We start from the raw sequence: 18,963 nt of genomic DNA, 5'->3' as shown, positions 1-18,963 counted from the left end.
TGTTGGTTTGGAAAGGCCTTTCTCTAAAGAGGAAGTCTTGAGGGCTTTGAAGAGTCGCAATGGGGATAAAGCTCCAGGCCCATATGGCTGTACTATGAGATTTCTTCTTGACGTTTGGGAGGTGGTGAGGGAGGAGGTTATGGGTACTTTCTCTGATTTTCATTCTCAGGGACCCTTAAGAAAAGTATGAATGTGACATTTATAGCTCTTATTCCAAAGAAGGGGGGAGCGTCGGACGTCAAGGACTTTAAACCAATTAGCTTGGTGGGAAGCATTTATAAATTGATTGTTAAGGTTATGGTGATTGAGAGATGTCCTGGACAATATCATTTCGGAGTCTCAAAATGCTTTTGTAGGAGGCCGTCAGATTTTGGACTCTGTCCTCATTGCTAGTGAGTGCGTCGACTCCAGATTTAACTATGGGGTACCCAGTGTTCTTTGCAAATTGGATATCGAGAAGGCTTACAACCATGTTAGTTGGAGTTTCCTCATTTGTCTTTTGAAAAGGATGGTTTGGTGAGAGATGGAGCAAATGGATTAAGTTTTGCATTTCTTCTGTCTGGTTCTCTGTCCTTGCGAATGGAGCTCCAACAGGCTTCTTTGATAGTTTGAGAGGTTTAAGACAAGGGGGTCCGTTGTCTCCTTTTCTTTTCCTAATTGTGATGGAGGCTTTCAGCAGAATGATGCCAAGGGCAGTTGATTTGGGTTTTTTGAGAGCCTTCAGGGTGGGTAGAGACACTGCTAGTCAGTTGGAGATCTCCCATTTGATGTTTGCATACAGCACTTTGGTTTTTTGTGATGCAGAGGTGTCCCAGATGAGATAATAGAGATGTGTTTTGATTTGGTTTCAAGTCATCTCTGGCTAGAAAGTCAATGTTAGAATAATGCCCTGGTGCCAGTTGGGGAGGTTCCTGATATCTCTTCTTTAGCTCTTGTCTTGGGATGCAGAACTGGTTCTTTGCCAATTTCTTATTTGGGCAGTTGGGATCCTGTGGTTGAGAGATATGAGGAAAGGTTAGCTAGTTGGAAGAAACAGTACCTTTCGAAAGGGGGGAGGGTCACTCTTTTGAAGAGCACTTTGTCAAGTCTTCCTACATACTTTCTTTCTATATTCCAGATTCCCTCTTCAGTGGCTGAAAGGATTGCAATGCTACAGAGAAATTTTCTATGGGGCGGTAAAGGTGAGGAGTTCAAGTATCATCTAGTGCGTTTGGAGAGGGTTTGTGTAACATGTTAAGTGGATATTTTAGTGGGTAGCTATAACTAGTTATGTGTTTACCTATTTTGTAGGTAAAGTGGGGTAGTTATTTAGAAGTGGAATGAATAGTTTTGTGGTAGTTATGAGATTAACTATATTGTAGGAGATGTGGGTAGTTTTATTATTGTATAAAGTATTATAAATATGAGTTTTCCAGCAAATGAGAAGGAAGGGGGGGGGGGGGGGGGGGGGGGGGGGGGGAGGTTGTTTGTAATCATAGTAGATCTTGGAGGTTGGTTTCCCTTGAAGTAAACCATCTATATATCTTGGAGGCTAGTTTCCCCCTAAGTAAACCATCTATGTAATATTATATTTCTTTTCCTTTTTAGCTCCTTCTCTTTCCCTATTCAAAATAGGTAAACACAAGAACAAGTGCCTTCCATAAAGCCCTTTATTACTAGAATACAGGCCTATTACTTGTTCTTTGTCAAACGAAAGCGACAAATTGGTATCAGGCCGGCATTGGAGGATCAGTGCATTAGTAGTCTTGAGGCTGAAGTGGGTTCTTTGGCTTTGGGGAAAGAAAGAATGCTGAAGGAAATGCAAGAAATGTTCTTAGCTATGAACTCTCGTTTCGATCAGCTTGTGACAACCCGTGTTCGCGACCAAGGCGATTGTTCTATTAACCTGAAAGGTGCTGGATGAAATAATGGTAATATGAGGTTTGGAAGTCCAACAAACTTCGCTGTACCTAAGCTTGCCAAGCTTGATTTCCCTCGTTACAATGGTTGTGAAGACCCAACAAGTTGAATTTGTAGAGTGGAACAATTCTTTAAGTTCGAAACACACTTCTGCTGAGGAACAAGTGCCACTGGCAGCATACCATTTGGAGGGCTCAATTATGGTATCAATTGATGAAGGAAGAGGAAGGATTAATCACTTGGGAAATACTTAAAGAAGGGTTGCACGTTGGTTATGGACCTATGCAATTTGAAGATTTTTTTGGAGATCTTACCAAGCTCGAACAGATTGGTTCCGTTCGAGAATATCAGAGCCAATTTGAGAGGCTACTGGGAAGAGCGGGAAAAGTGTCCTCATTGCAGCAAGTTAGTTGTTTCGTCAGTGGCCTCAAAGATGATATTCGGGTGGATGTCCAAGCTGCTCGACCAAACAACCTTTCAGCCATGATTGGGTTGGCACATCTTTATGAGGCGATATTGCAAGCCCAACAAAAAGTTATCCAAACAGATTCAAAGAAGCCAATAATGGAACAATCATCAAACTTCCAGAATAATGTTCCAACCAACTTCAAGAAGCTCACACCAGTAGATATCAATGAGAGACGTACAAAAGGGTTATGCTTCCATTGCGACGAGAAGTTTGGACCAAGTCACCGCTGCAAAAGAATTTTTCTTATTGAAGGATGTTTGCCTGAGGAAGTTGAGAGGCATGAAGATATTAAAGACATGCAAAACAGATTTTCAGAACTTGGCCTTGAGGACAAGACCAAATCTTATATGGAGGGAATTGTTACATGTTAAGTGGAGATTTTAGTGGGTAGTTATAACTAGTTATGTGTTTAACTATTTTGTAGGTGAAGTGGGGTAGTTATTTAGAAGTGGAATGGATAGTTATGTGGTAGTTATGAGCTTTACTATATTGTAGGAGATGTGGGTAGTTTTATTATTGTATTAAGTATTATAAATATGAGTTTTCCAGCAAAGGAGGGGGGGAGTTGTTTGTAATCTGACCATAGTAGATCTTGGAGGTTGGTTTCCCTCGAAGTAAACCATCTATATATCTTGGAGGCTGGTTTCCCTCAAAGTAAACCATCTATGTAATATTATATTTCTTTTCCTTTATATCATCAAAAGTTCATGCATCAAGAGAGATTTTCACTCTCGATGACGTCACTAGGGGCAATTTCACCGTACTAGGGGCGATATTTGGGAGATTAGGGTTAAGGTTTTCTTTGGGCTGTCTTGCGACTACGGGATGAAGTCATTTCTTGAGGTTGCTCGGCTTCCGAGGATCTCATTGGGGGGAAGCGTTAAGACGGCGATCCCCCATCGAGGGCCATCGTTGTATCTTGATGAGGAGTCAGTGGAAGGGAGAAGATCGATGTTATTGTCCTGCTTGGTAGGTCGTTTTGATAAGGAGGGTGGAGGATGTGATCGAATTGAGGAGTGGGCGGCAAGGGCGTGGAATACGTCGTGTGGGGTGGGTGTGACGCCATTACCGGACTCTCTTCTTCTATTCAGGTTTCCATCTCCAGCAGATGTGCGAAGGGTACTTAAGGAAGAACGGCAACAATGGGGATCTGCCACACTGAGGATTGATGTGTGGTCTTTTCAGGTTGGATGTTGTGAGGTGCTTAAGGACAGAGGGCTCAAGTGGATTAGGTTGTTCGAGCTTCCACTGCATCTCTGGAGTCAGGCACTGTGTATTGAACTAGGGGATCTATGCGGTGGTTTTGTCAGTGTAGAGGCGGATAAAACGAGGGATACTGAAAGTGTCAGGATCACAGTGAGAATTGGAACAGATTGCCCAAAGTTTGTGTTCATACACGAAAACAGTTTCTGTTACAGAGTTCCGATTTGGGAAGAGGTGTTTCCGAATCTCGTTCCCACAACGGAAAGCTTAAAAGGCAGCGATGGGGCTCATCTGATGACAGAGGAAGAGTGGGATAGGATCCTTAGCAAAGGAGAGAAAGGTGTTTTTGAAATCCAAAAATGGCTGAAGGAAAGGGAGAGGCAGAGTGCAGTGAGGTATGTGGGAGGAAGACAATGGGGAGGTCACGCGCCGAACAGGAGCGTGAGGAATGAGTGGAGCAAGGATCCACGTGGAGAGCGTAGAGGCGCTGTGCCAGATTGCTCTTCCTTATCTTCAGCTGAGAGTTTTGGGGATAAGGTTAGGTGGGTTTGTGACCAGGCTTTATGGAAATGGGATAGGTTGGGCCAAAGGGTGATAAGGAAGGATAAGGATGAGCCCATGGTGAGGACACTTAGGCAGAGGTCTTTTAATGGGAAGATGGGTCGGGTGAGGGATGGGGAGAGGTTTAATGATGGGCTTATACAAGTGGGCCGGAATGGTACGGGCCAAGGTTTGGGGGAGGAGGGGTGAAGTCTTTTGGGCCTTATGGGGTTAATGAGAGTGACCTATAGGGGAGGGGCATAGTAATGGGCTTGATAATGAACAATTGGGGGATATGTGTTTCGGCCTGGACCAATACAGGAGTAATTTTAGGGCTGAAGTAACAGTATCTGAAGGAATGGGTACAGTGAAGGCTTCTACGCACAGATTGGCAAAGATATGTGTGTGTGTTGTGGGGGGGGGGGGGGGGGGGGGGGGAGAAAAAGGCAAAGAATCAGGTCAACATCTTCGACCACGCCGTGAATTTCAGGTTCATAGCCGGACGATAGGCAAAAAGTGGTCGAGAATCCAAAAGCAGAAATGGGTTGTTGCTGGAGGTGGTGGTTCAGGTATGTTCTCTGCGTTGAATTCTTCTCCCTCTACACATGCTTCTTCTTCTTCTACTCCTTCTGGGGTGGTGAGGATAGTGGGTGAGAAGGAGGGAATGGGGAGGACACTAGTGGGCCAGAGACTTGCAACGATACCTAAAGTGGATGGTTAAGGGAGTGGTCCAGTATTTTCAGTTAGGGAGGATAGAGGGTTGATTCACTCAGAGGAAGAGAGGGGGTTGATCAAGCTGTTGGCGAATGCATTTGAACAGAGGAATGATTTTATTAGAATGGGGTGCAATTGTATGGTGCTTGATGATGTATGTACTAAACATATGCGAACAGAGTCCAGAGCAGACACTGGACAGGATGAGTTTGATATTAATGAGGCTGCTGCAGAGAATTCGTTTCAGTTATGGGACAACGGAGCTGAGGATGGAGAGAGTAAGGTGGGAATTCACACTCCCTTGGCAATGATTAGGGATGGTCAGAGACACTTGGAGTTGGAGGGTGCTGATGATAACTGGTTTATGAAGGGTATTGAAGAGGAAAGTAAGCTTTTAGGGTTGACTTGGAAAGGGGAGGATTTGCAAGTGATGGAGTTGTTTCAAGCAGTGGAGGATGAATGGGTGAGGAAGAAGGAGAAGAGTGTGAATGTTTTGAAAGGGGTGAGAGAGCTGAAAGATCTGTTTTCTGAAGTGAATTATGAGGGAAGGAGTGGAGCAAGAAGAGTGGGGAAAGGAGGGGGAGTGGAAGAATTAATGGTTGGTAATGAAGGTTAATATAGTGTCTTGGAATGTTCGGGGACTGAATGACCCGAGAAAGAGGAAGGTGGTGAGGGCTCTCATTCGGAAATGGAAGGTGCATGTGGTTTGCTTGCCGGAGACTAAATTGGAAGTGGAGGAGGCTAAGGTTATAAAAAGTTTGTTTGGGTTGGGGGGGGGGGGGGGGGGGTGTGTGTTTAGATTTGTGGACCGGGAGGTTATTGATGCAGAGGGGACTGCTAGGAGAATTGTTGTTCTTTGGGATAGGATATGGGAGTAGAAGGCTGATGTTTGGAAAGGGAGGCATTCATTATCATTACTGTTTGAGTTTGAGGAAGATGGTTCGAAGTGGTGTTTTTCGGGTGTCTATGGGCCTGTAGGTGATGTGGAGCGTAGAGTGTTGTGGGCGGAACTGGGTAAAATTAGAAGCAGATGGGGGGTGTCGTGGTGTGTTGGGGGTGATTTTAATGCTATCCTTAACACGACCGAGAGATCTTCTGGGGGTGCGTGGGATGGAGCAATGGCTGATTTTTCTAAGTTTATGGAAGCTAACAGGTTGTTGGACCTTCCCATGGTGGGAGGCGCTTTTACATGGTCAAGTGGGAGGGATCCTCCTCCTTTTTCTAGGTTGGACAGATTCCTGATATCAGTGGAGATGGAGGAGAAGTTCCCGGATGTGGCTCAAGTGGTGTGTGTACGGGCAATTTCTGATCATGTACCTATTTTGCTTGATTGTGGAGGGATTAGGAGAGGGAGAACCCCTTTTAGATTTGAAAACATGTGGCTACGAGTGATGATCTCAAAGAAAGGGTTATAAACTGGTGGGGAGCTTATGATGTTAGGGGTAACCCAAGCTTCAAATTGGCTACTAAGTTGAGATACTTAAAGGGCGACATTAAGGTTTGGAATAAGGAGGTGTTTGGTAAGTTGGAGTAGAGGAAGAATCAGCTACTTCTGGAGATTTCAGAGTTGGATAGGAAGGAAGGTGTTGAGGGGATTTCAATGTTGGAGAGGAGGAGAAGGGAGGAGTGTAAGGCTGAGTTTGAAGAGATTGCAGTGATGGAGGAAGTTTCGCGGAGACAGAAGTCGAGAGCATTGTGGCTTAAAGAAGGTGATAGAAATACTCAGTTTTTTCATCGATTAGCTAATGCTCATAGAAGAGGGAACAGTATTGGGAGGATGTGCTTTGATGGTGTTATGGCTGAAACTGAAGAGGACATCCGGATAAGGTTTGTGGCATTTTATCAGGAGCTGTTTATAGAGTCTGTCTCTTGGAGGCCGGGGATGGATGATATTGTGTTTGAAAAAAATTTTGATGAGGATAAAGGGGATTTGGAGAGGCGATTTGGGGAGGAGGAAGTGTTGGAAGCTTTAAGGAGTTGTGATGGAGATAAAGCTCCGGGGCCTGCTGGGTTTACAATTGCATTTTTTCAAAAGAATTGGGAGGTGGTGAGAGAAGATGTGATGGGTGTAATGCATGCTTTTTCGAGGAAGGGTGTTTTGAGAAGAGTTTGAATGCCACTTTTATTACTCTTATACCTAAGAAGGGGGGAGCGGTTGAAGTTAAGGATTTCAGACCACTAAGTTTTGTGGGTGCGGTGTATAAGATTATTGCGAAGATTCTGACTAACAGGTTAAGGAAAGTGATGGATGGGGTCATTTCGGAGTCTCAAAATGCGTTTGTTGGGGGAAGACAAATTCTCGACCCGGTTCTTATTGCTAGTGAATGTATTGATGCTAGAGTTAGGAGTGGTGAACCGGGGATTGTATATAAATTGGACAAAGAAAAAGCATATGGCCATGTGAATTGGGCGTTCTTAGTGTATGTGTTGAAGAGGACGGGGTTTGGCACATAATGGAGGGGGTGGATTCATCAATGTATTTCGACTACTCGGTTTTCTATCTTAGCAAATGGGTCACCAGCAGGTTTCTTTGCAAGTTCGAGAGGTTTACGTCAGGGGGACCCATTGTCCCCTTTCCTATTCATTATTGTAATGGAAGCCTTTAGTAGACTCATGAAAAGGGCAGAGGTTCTGGGCTTTATTCAAGGTTTTACAGTGGGTTGTGTGCCAAATCAGATTTGTACATCTCACTTGCTGTTTGATGATGACAATATTGTGTTTTGTGATGCTAATGTGAATCAAGTGAGACATTTGAGGTGTGTTTTGGCCTGTTTTCAAGTAGTTTTGGGGTTGAAGGTTAATATTGGAAAGAGTGTGATTGTTCCAGTAGGGGATGTGGGATATATTCATGAGTTGGCAGCTATTTTGGGTTACAGAGTGGAGAATTTTCCTATTTCTTATTTGGAGCGGCCATTGGGTACTTCTTCGAGGAGAGTTGTTGTTTGGGATCCAGTGGTGGAACGTTTTCAAAAGAGGTTATCTGGGTAAAAGAAGCAATATTTGTTGAAAGGGGATAAACTTACATTGCTGAAGAGTACCTTAGCTAACCTTCCTACATATTTCATGTCTTTGTTAGATTCAAGGGAACTTTGTGTGTGTGTGTGTGTGTGTGTGTGTGTTGGGGGGGGGGGGGGGGGGGGGGGGGGGGTGGGGTGGAGTTTAAGTACCACCTTGTGAATTGGGATGCACCCCGATTCAAAGAGGAGGCTTGGGACTACGCAGGTTGGAAATGTTTAACAAAGCTCTGTTAGGGAAATGGTTATGGAGATTTGGATGCGAAAGGTCCGTGTTTTGGAGGCGTGTTATTGCTTGCCGGTTTGGGAAGAGGAGGGAGGTTGGGTGTCCAGAGGTGTGAATGCATCAGCAGGTATGGGAGCATGGAAAGGTATTAGGAGGGGGTGGGACGAATTCTCTAAGTGGATAAAGTTTCGAGTTAGGGATGGTAGTTTTGTGAGGTTTTGGACGGATGTTTGGTGTGGGGATGTGGCGTTGGCTTGTAGGTTTCCTAAACTTTATAGGATGGTTCAGGTGAAGCATGCGGTGATGGCAGATTATTTTAGGTTAGAGAATGGGAGAGCTAGTTGGGATGTGAGATTTCGTAGAAATTTTAATGATTGGGAGTAGTTGGAGTTTACCGAATTAATGGGATTAATTTATAGTCAAGTGGTGGAGGGGGAGGGAAGGGATGAGAAGGTGTGGAAGGGGGATTCTAGAGGGGTGTTTAAGGTGAGACTGTTTTATAAAAGTCTATTCGATGAGCAACGGGTTTCCTTGGAAGGCTGTTTGGAGGACTTCAACTCCAATAAAGGTGGCTTTTTTCACGTGGACAGCGGCGCTTGGCAGCATTCTTACTTTGGATAATCTCAGAAAAAGACGCCAAAAAACAGTTAATTGGTGTTGCATGTGTAAGAAGGCGGGCGAATCGATTAATCATCTCTTGTTGCATTGTAGAGTGGCAGAGGATGTTTGGAGTCTAATGCTGAATGTTTTTGGGGTGGAATAGGTAGTGTCAAGTAACACGATGGATATGTCAGAAGCTTGGAGAGGGAGTTGAGTGCAAAGTCGGGTTAGGAAGGCATGGAGGGTTGCACCTCTTTGTATTTGGTGGGGGTTGTGGCATAAGAGGAATAGGAGATCTTTCGAAGGACAGGTATCGTCAGTGTGGGTTATCAAGGTGAATATTTTGCATTCTCTTTATTCTTGGGTTAATGGGAAAAATTGCCCATCTGTTGATAGTTTTTTGGATTTTGTTGACAACTTATCGTTGTATTGACGCGTTTGCGTTTTTGTTTTATTTGTTTTGTTAAGGGTTCACTCCTCTATGAGCGCGTTTGTTAATATATCTTTACTTAATCAAAAAAAAAATTATTTCTTTTCCTTCATCGCTTCTTCTCTTTCCCTATTCAAAATAGGTAAACGCAAGAACAAGTTCCTTCCATTAAGCCCTTTATTTTTTTTAATAAGTAAAAATATATTAGAAAAACATTCAAAAGGGGAACGTGTCCCTAATACACAAAAACGAAAGAGCAAAAGACAAATCTACGGACCAACAGAATCCAATAGAACAAAAAAATCATCAATCGAGGAGCAAGCGCTGCCTCTAACTTAACAAAAAAAAGAGTAAAGAATAAGAGACTTAAGGTTTGCAAAAGACGATTCCTTCCCTTCAAAATTTCTGTTATTTCTCTCTCTCCAAATACACCACCAAACACAGTGTGGCGCAACCCTCCAAAAATCACGAGCATGACCAGAAACAGGGCAACTTCTTTAAGCGTTAATAAATTGGAAAGAGTGCTTAGGCATTACCCACTGAACGCCAAAAATACTGAATATGAGATTCCAGCAATCAGATGCAACAGGACAATGCATAAGAAGATGGTCCACGGACTCACCATCAGCTTTACAGAGACAGCACCAGTTAACAATGGTATTACCTCTCTTACGCAGATTATCCAATGTTAGAATTTTTCCCCAGGTAGCAGTCCAAACAAAGAAGGCAACTCTAATAGGAGCTTTAGAGCGCCAAATACACTTCCATGGAAAATTATGCCCAATAAAATTAGACAAACACAAGAACATGGATCGAACTTCGTATCTACTATGAAGAGAGGGGGTCCACAAAATATCATCACAACCTCTGCCAACATCCTTCTGTCTATACAACAGGTCCAAAAAGACGCAAACTTCTGCTATCTCCCAATCCTGAAAAGAACGCCTAAAACGCACATCCCACGTAACTCCACTGTTATCAAGATGATAACAGTCAATTACATAAGCATGCTTATTCTCAGCAATGCTAAAGAGACGAGGAAAGGAAAGAGACAACAACTGATCACCACACCATAAGTCTTCCCAAAATCTAACATTCATACCATTACGAACCTTGAACCGAATATGGGTGGAAAACACATCCCAACCTTTCCGAATGAACTTCCAAACGCCAACGCCCCCAGTAATAGAAACTCTTCTCCCCAAAATGACACGAGATAACTCTTCTCCATTGTCGATGACGCTCTTTACCGAACCTCCATAACCACTTCCCTAATAAGGCTCTATTAAAAGGGACTAACTTCCGGATACCTAACCCGCCAAACTTCAACGGTTTGCAAACCTGCTCCCAATTAACAAGATGATACTTAAACTCCTCTCCTTTTCCACCCTAAAGAAAATCTCTCTGAATTTTTTCAATTCGTTCAGCAACAGAGCACGAGATTTGAAACAGAGATAAGAAATATGCAGGAAGGGACGAGAGGGTGCTCTTAATAAGAGTGACCTTCCCCCCTTTCGAAATATACTGTTTTTTCCATCCCGCTAATCTTTTTTCATACCTGTTAATCACCGGATCCCAAGTCCCCACTCTAATGGAGGAGATTCCCAAAGGTAATCCCAGATAAGGGAGTGGAAAAGCACCCACTCCACACCCAAGAACAGCAGCTAAAGAGGAAATATCGGAAACCTCCCCCACTGGGACAAGCACACTATTTCCAACATTAATCTTAAGACCAGACAATGCATGGAAGCATGTAAGAATGCACCTCAAATACCTGAGTTGGGAAACATCAGCATCACAGAAAACCAAGGTATCATCTGCAAACAACAAATGGGATATCTCAATCTGGTTAGCAACATCTCTGCCAACAGTGAACCCCCTTATGTACCCCAAATCCTCTGCCTTTTTCATTAATCTACTCAATCCCTCCATGACAATAAGGAAAAGAAAAGACGACAAAGGATCTCCTTGTCTCAAACCACGCAAGCTCGGAAAAAAACCAGCAGGAGAGCTGTTCACAAGCACAGAGAACATAACTGACGAGATGCAAGATTCAATCCATTTAATCCATCGATCCCCAAACCCCATTCTCCGAAGCAAGTAAAGAAGAAATTTCCAATTCACATGATCATAAGCTTTCTCGATGTCAAGTTTGCATAAAACACCAGGAACTTCACTCTTCAACCTGGAGTCGACACATTCTCCTGTGATAAGAACGGAGTCTAAAATCTGTCTACCACCAACAAAAGCATTTTGTGACTCTGAGATAATTCCATCCAAAACATTTCGCATTCTAAGAACAAAGACCTTGGCAATAAGCTTATACATACACCCCACTAGACTGATTGACCGGAAGTCCTTAATGTCAAAGGCGTTGCCCTTCTTAGGAATAAGAGCAATGAAAGATGTCTTTAATGATTTCTCAAATGTGCCATGAGAATGAAATTCCTGAAAAGTGCCCATTACCTCATTACGCACCACCTCCCAGCTTTCCTTCAGAAACCGCATAGTGAATTCGTTTGGCCTGGAGCTTTACCACCATTACAACTGGATACCGCCTTGAGAACTTCCTCTTCAGAGAACGGAACCTCAAGAATATCACTATCCAGCGTAGAAATAGCATCGAAATGCAAACCATCAAGTTTTGGTCTCCACTCCAAAGTCTCGGTATAGAGCTGCTGATAAAAAGAAACAATACCCCCACACACCTCATCTTCTTTCCACCACTCTAAACCATTCACACGAATACGCCCAATGTTATTATATCTCCTATGAGCGTTAGCAAGCCTGTGAAAGAATTTAGTATTGCGGTCACCTTCTTTAAGCCACAAAGCCCGAGATTTTTTACGCCACAAAATCTCCTCCATAGTAGCAATCTCAGCAAAAGTCGCCTGACAAGACACTCTTCTAGAGCATAGAGATTCCGTGAGTTGCCCTGTCTCATCAAGACGATCAATCTCAGCAATTTCAGCCAGGACTCTATTTTTCTTCCATTCAAGATTCCCAAACACTTCTTTGTTCCACTGCTTAAGCTCAGATTTGAGAATCTGAAACTTCTTAGCAAGCACATAGCTAGTAGAGCCAGTAAACACTGCTACCTCCCACCAGGACTAGACCTTCCCTTGGAAGTCCTCAGCTCTCAACCACATATTTTCAAAACGAAATGGAGTCCATCTAGATCTCATACCTCCACAATCAAGAACTAAGGGCACATGATCAGACATGACTCTAACCAAAGCTGCCTGAGTGACATCCGGGAACTTCTCCTCCCAATCTCCAGAAATCAGGAATCTGTCGAGCCTCAATAAAGTAACTGATTCTCTGCCGCTAGATCAAGTGAAAGTTGCCCCTTCCAAAGGCAAATCAATAAGAAGGTGACCATCAATAAAGTCGGAGAACTGGGTCATCTCCGAAGACCACCTCCCCCCTGTGGATCTCTCAAATGGAGACCGAACAGAATTGAAATCCCCGCCTAAGCACCAAGGCAACGACCACAATTCCTTAATGTAGCTAAGTTCCTGCCAAAAAATAGGTCTATCACAATCAATAACGGGTCCATAAACTCCAGAAAAGACCCAACTAAAATTATCATCTTCCATCTGAAACACACATGACAAAGAAAATAGCCCTTTCCAGATATTCGTTCTGGACATCCATCTACGATCCCACATAATAAGAATGCCACCTGATGTACCAGAGGCGTTCAAGGCTTCCCAATCCACGAACCTACTTCCCCAAAGGCTTCTAACCACACCATCAGAAACAGAAGCCAACTTGGTTTCTTACAAACAAATAAAATGGGCATTCCACTTCGTTAAAGCAACTTTAACCACCTTTTTTTTGTCCGGATCATTTAATCCACGGACGTTCCATGTAATAATTCGTATCTTCATTAAGAACCAAAAATGATCAGTGCCCCTCCGCCCTGCTTCCCACTTCAGGTCCTTCCCCTTTCTTTATTCACCCCATCCTTCCCTTCGTAATTTACATTAGAAATAAGGTTCTTAACCTCCTGATCACCTTTCCGATGTGCATGTTTCCTATTTTTAACAACTTTTGTGCTTTTAGAGGTCTCTGTATTATTATTTCCTACCACAATATCATGAAGAATGGTTTGTGTTCGATCATCATCTCCTTCCGAGGAGACACCCGAAGCTTCGCTGACCTCGCCAATATTATCCAACACCTAGTCCATACCCAAATCGTTAACCGTCTCTAAGCAATCAGGGTGTACAGTTGCTAAGGGTTCCGTAATGTCCACATCAGATTGATCAATATCCCACACAAGAGGACAGATCTGTTGAGACTGACCTTCAAAGTCCTCCCCTTTGCTTTCAACACTATTCTGATACAAGTTTAATTGCAGATTCAACTCTGTTCCAGGGTCATCTGTAAAATTTGTCATCAAATCATGGGTAGAATTCGTCCCAGTCACGGAGGGTAGACCATTTAAGCCTTTTAGAGCAACACAGAGCTTAAGTTCATTAAGTAAAGACATGGCTAAATCATCTGTCAGCTTAAAATGAAGGTCTCGTCCAACACAAACTGTCACCCCGTTGGAACAACTAATACTTTCGGACTTGGTCATTAAAGACGGTGATTCTACATCCCGTGGAACAATGGCTTCAAAAAGACCTCTCCTTTGATCCAAACGATCCTCCACTCCACCTTCACCATTTCCCATCACCTCACACGAAGAAGGGGTAGAAGATGAGCTCCTAGAATGAGAGACAGAGGTTGAACCTGGAGAAGGAGAGCGTGCTACCCATTTTTGTTTTTCAATACGAGTCCATCGGGTACCCTGTCGACTAGCTGAGGCAACCGGCCGTTTCCACTTTTCTTTCTCAGTCCGACACTGAAATAAAGAAGAGGAGAGACTTTGATATTGGGTTTGAGGGTGAACATGGGCTTTCCTTGGATCTGATTCATTAAGAACTGAAACATAAAATGAGTTGGGTCCTCGTGTGGGCTGGCTTAGGCCCAAAATCAGGCTTGAACCTTAACGCTTTAGTTTGCCCATAACCCCTCCGGCCCAAATCAACTTTAGGCCAATCTGTGCACCCAGCCCAGCTTCCTCACCAACCCTTGTAGATAAGTATAGGGTCGAATCTGGAATTGAGTCTCTACGAGCGCCACATGTAGGTTTATCCTTGTCAACTATGACGCGTATGACTGGCGCGTGTCGTTTGCTTGATCTTCCTCGCACCCATTCTTTATCCGGCATAAGATAAGGCTCGTCGCCACCTTCAATACTCTCTGTCGAGGGAACCAACGCCGGCATAATTTCTTCCCAGATCGCCACCTTATAACAGAAAGTGTCATCATTAATAAACACAAATTACGGACAGGTCGATCCTATTCTCACTGTAATCCGAACACTTTCGGCATCCCTTGTTTCATCAGCAACAGCTCCCACAAATCCGCCGCACAACTCCCCTACTTCAACAAATAAAGCATGACACCATAGGTGAAGGGGAAGTCCAAACAGCCGGATCTGCTTGAGACCTTTTTCTCTAAGAACGCCGCAACAACCAACCCTAAAAGACCATACATCGATCCGCAGGGTTGCAGATCCCCATTAACGCCGGCCTTCCTTCAACACACGTTGGGCTTCGGCCTGAGAAGGAAACCTGAAAGAAACCACTCCACAGGACGTATTCCATGCTCTCGCAGCCCATTCCTCCACACGATCACAACCCCCAACTTCCTTGTCAAAAGGCCCGACCAAGCAAGATGAGAGAACTGATTTCCTCCCTGCGACGGACTCCCCGTCGATGTACAAAGACGGTCCTCGATGTGGAACTGCCAACTTCACATCCCGAGTTATTGAAATTCTTGGAATCCTTGCAATCTCTAAATAAAATTTCATCACGAACGAAAACAAAAAAAGAAAGAAAAGGACAAAGTCACTATCGCCTTGAAATCGCCCCTAGTGGGGTGAAATCGCCCATAGTGACGTCATCACCAAAACAGGCCTTTATTACTAGAAAACAGGCCTCTTACTCGTTCTTTGTCAAAGGAACGCAACAGTTTGCACCCCAATTCAAAAACGAGGTTTGGCAATCAAAAGATTAGTACCTTTTAATAAGCCATTACTAGGAAAATGGCTTTGGAGATTCGGAGTGGAGAGGCACAGACAATAGAGGAAGGTGATTGTGAGCAGACATGGAAAGGCAACTGGAGGATGGTGTTCTCCCGAGGTGAGAACCCCTTTTGGGGTGGGGGTTTGGAAACATATTCGAAAGGGTTGGGACGAATTCTCCAAGCACATTGGATTTCGAGTCAGAATTGGCAGGAATATACGTTTTTGGGATGACATCTGGTGTGGGGATCGTTCCCTTGCTACCACTTTCCCTAGACTTTTTCGGGTTGCTACTGATAGACATGCCATAGTGGACGATTGCTATCATCTTGATCGTGGAATAAGAGAATGGGATGTGCATTTCTTGAAGTTGTTTCACGACTGGGAGATGCAGGAGGCTATCAGCTTTCTGGAGCTGCTATATCATCAGGAGATTGAGAAGGATACTTCCAATCTTTGCGTGTGGATTCCATCTTCTCATGGGCGCTTCAATGTTCAATCATTTTATTGTTGTGTCGTGGATGTTCCTGGACAGACCTTCCCATGAAGGGCCATATGGCATTATGGCGTACAAAGGCGCCCTTCAAAGTAGCGTTTTTTGCATGGACATCCGTTCTGGGAAAGATTTTGACTCGGGACAATCTTCAGAGAAGAAAACAAATCGGGGTTAATTGGTGTTTTGTGTGCAAAAAAGACAAGGAATCAGTTGATCATCTTCTTTTGCATTGCCCAGTGGCTCAAGATTGTTGGCTTTTGTTTCTGGGTTTGTTCGGAATTCACTGGGTTATGCCACGATCTACCAAAGGCTTGATTGAGGCTTGGAGAGGTTGTATAGCGGGGCCCAAGCTCAAGACTCTTGAAGGGTTACTCCTTGGTGCGTTTGGTGGTGTTTGTGGCTTGAAAGAAATAAAAGATCATTTGAAGGAAAGGAAAATCATATGGGGTCATTAAAGTTCCCCATTCTTAGAACTCTCTTTTGTTGGGTCCTAGGGAGAAATTGTAAATCCTTGGAAGAGCTTATAGAGTTTTTAGATTTATTGAGGGTTTAGAGGCCCTATTTGGCCTTATGTTGTTTTTCTTTTTTTTTGATAAGTGCCTTGTGTTGTTTTTGAGGGATGTGTTCCCCTTTTGACCTCTTTTAACGAATTATTACTTATAAAAAATAAATAAAAAAAAGTAAAAAAAAAAAAAAAAAAAGATTTAAAATGTTAAATGAGTCCGCCATTCACTTAACAAGCAGCAACGAATGTGATTTTAGAAACTCAAATTTATGGAGTCTAATAACTTGGTAGATTTCTCCGGATAAGATCTTATACCGGAGAGAAAAATTCAGTATGTTTGTAAAAGAAATAAATCTGAAGAGTCCCTATACGCATTCTCTTTCTAAATCAATATTAGCTTTAAAATTATAACCTGACAATGTTTTGCATTATAATGTTAATGTTTTGGAGAGAAAGAAAAGTAAGGTTTTTTCTAGAATCTCCACAATAAAGTTAATATAAGTGCACAAGGTTCATCTATCAAAAAGAATATACATGTGTTATATGCAGCATAATATCACATGTGGCACAAAACAAGTTCATGATTTATTTTTTATTTCATTTTTTTTTTTTTTTTTTTTCTTTTTGGGCTATTGATCGTTATCTACAAACTGACTAAAAGAAATTTCTACCTAATTATGCGATATTATCATTTCAATACAATAGATAAAGAAAATTATAAGTTGTTCTGTTAATGTTGGGCCTTTAACTCTTCTAAACAAATCTCAAGCATTTTTTTTCTCTACAAAAAGGTTTTGATTTATCATTTATAATCAACAAAAGAGGAAAGGTATTTTGTCCCAATGTTCTCGTTTCCGATGGAAGTTTAAGAGCATCTTTTGGGTTATTCACAGGAATTCAACGAATAACTTAATCAATGCTTCTCTCTTTCATATTTTCGCAGAAATAAAAAAGTAAAAAATCATATTACTCATCAAATCTTTCCATGGAGGCAAGAATATGAAGTTTGATGAGTGAAAAATAAATAGTGAACAATTTACATTGAACTATTCAATGAAATGTGTCATACCTATTATTCTGCAGCGTAGCAGAACACAAATCTAACCTCCTTGTTATTTTACACCATTCATGCCTGTCACTAGTCGAGGATGCAACCTCCGAGACTATAACCATTTCATTCGATCTCAGTTCAACATCTGAATATCTTGAGTCCGATGATACTGCGACAAGAAAACAAATTTTGGACTAGAGGCCAAATTTATGCTACTAATGACTATGTGAAATGGTTTCCAAATGGTAAAGATTATATTGGTATTTGTATTTATATTTATATTATAAAATATATAAAATAAAAATAAAAAAGTGAAAATCACAATATATGAATTTGTCACTCAGCCAGCAGAATAGGTTTTGGAAGTCATCAATTTGAAGCAACTAAAGGATGGATCACAAAGTATGAGCTACCTTTGATTGGGTGGCGAAAGATGTCTAGAAATACAACCACCACCATAGAATTACGATGTTCCACCCCGGGAACATAAGCTTTAAACAGGTGACTAGCATACTACAAGTACCATGTGATTTTTTTTTTTTTCTTTTCTTTCTTTTTTCCGAAATGAAGCATTTTTTAAAAAAGAATAAAGCATGCAAGGCCATCTAAGGAGGGAATACCCTCACTTTACATACAAAAATGAATATAAAAGGACCACTTCCAATAGCAATGAAACACAACAAAGAATACAAAATTCAAGAACTCAGCACCATGTGATTTTGATCTGTGGCCAATTCAATTAAACCATATTGAGACCCGCAATTTATTTTCTGGCAAACGCATTGGTACAACAAAACAAATAAAAACTTCAAATAATACCAGAGAAAAACGATCAAAATAGTATACTACTCGTACAAAGAACTGAGACTCCATTCCGTTACTGAGAGAATAGTGGAAAGCAAACAAAATAATAACTTATTTTCTAACAATTCATGAAATTTCTCAGCATGAATTGTGTTTGTACGAAGCAGTTGACATATTCACATGAACATTGTGTACAAATATTGTGTGTGTTTGTGAATGATAAATGTATAACACATACCAAGTTTGGCCCAGATTTCGTCAGAGGGTTTGGAACCAGAACCCTCTCCACGATCCATTACTTTCCTAGATTTTTTGCGATCGAGAATAATGTTTTGCAATTACAACTGCGTGCGAACCTTAGGGCATAGGAAGCGGAAAAGCTTGTTTGGGAAGCAGGAAAATCCCTTCCCGCAAACTGGGTTCAAAACAGGGGACCCATTTACTGTACTTATATTATCGTATATGGATTGTGGAGTACGAGTCTACAAGCAAAAGGAAGAAATAAAACGCTTTGTTTGAACCAACTTCTTTTGGATTTAAAATTAGAGTAATTAAAATAAAATTCAATTTACGTATTTGGAATTTGTAAAAATGGAATTTTAAAAAAATTAAAAAATTTGTACAATTTTAGTATGAAAAGATACGAGGTTTGTAAGATGAGTGATTTAGTAAAATGGTCACTCATTTTAATAATTTAAGTAGTTTTCCTGTGGAATCCCTTCAAATCCTATTTCCTTCTAAAAATCCATCCTTCCAAATAACTAAAATTACTTTTAAAATCCAATCTGCATTAAATTACGAGGTTCCAAACAATAATGCTTGGTCCCGCCCGCATCCTCCGAACTGATGTGGTCCACTGCAATTTAGACACTTGTTTAAAATTAAAAAGATCTAAAGATGGGCATTACCCATCTTTTTTTGGATTAAATC

General features: G+C 42.0%; 1 protein-coding gene across 2 annotated transcripts in view; it reads right to left on the bottom strand.

Moving 5' to 3' along the window:
• Window positions 1-18,497, bottom strand: part of LOC132267379 (uncharacterized) — a 79,627-nt gene extending 61,130 nt beyond the window's left edge. For both annotated transcript variants that reach the window (XM_059768545.1, XM_059768546.1), the window contains exons 1-2: window positions 18,272-18,497; window positions 17,248-17,398 (exon numbers count right to left, since the gene is read on the bottom strand). In XM_059768545.1, the coding sequence (XP_059624528.1) occupies window positions 17,248-17,398; window positions 18,272-18,329 (209 nt within the window). In that variant the 5' untranslated portion in view covers window positions 18,330-18,497. The remainder of the gene's footprint in view (window positions 1-17,247; window positions 17,399-18,271) is intronic.
• Window positions 18,498-18,963: the final 466 nt, after the last annotated feature.

This window comes from Cornus florida, unplaced genomic scaffold (genome assembly GCF_030987335.1).
Source record: "Cornus florida cultivar Cherokee Brave unplaced genomic scaffold, ASM3098733v1 CherokeeBrave_3.0.0_Hap2_Chr07, whole genome shotgun sequence".
Classification (NCBI taxonomy): Eukaryota; Viridiplantae; Streptophyta; class Magnoliopsida; order Cornales; family Cornaceae; genus Cornus; species Cornus florida.
The sequence above is the reverse complement of the archived record's forward strand: the minus strand, read 5'-3'. Positions and strand labels throughout refer to the sequence as shown.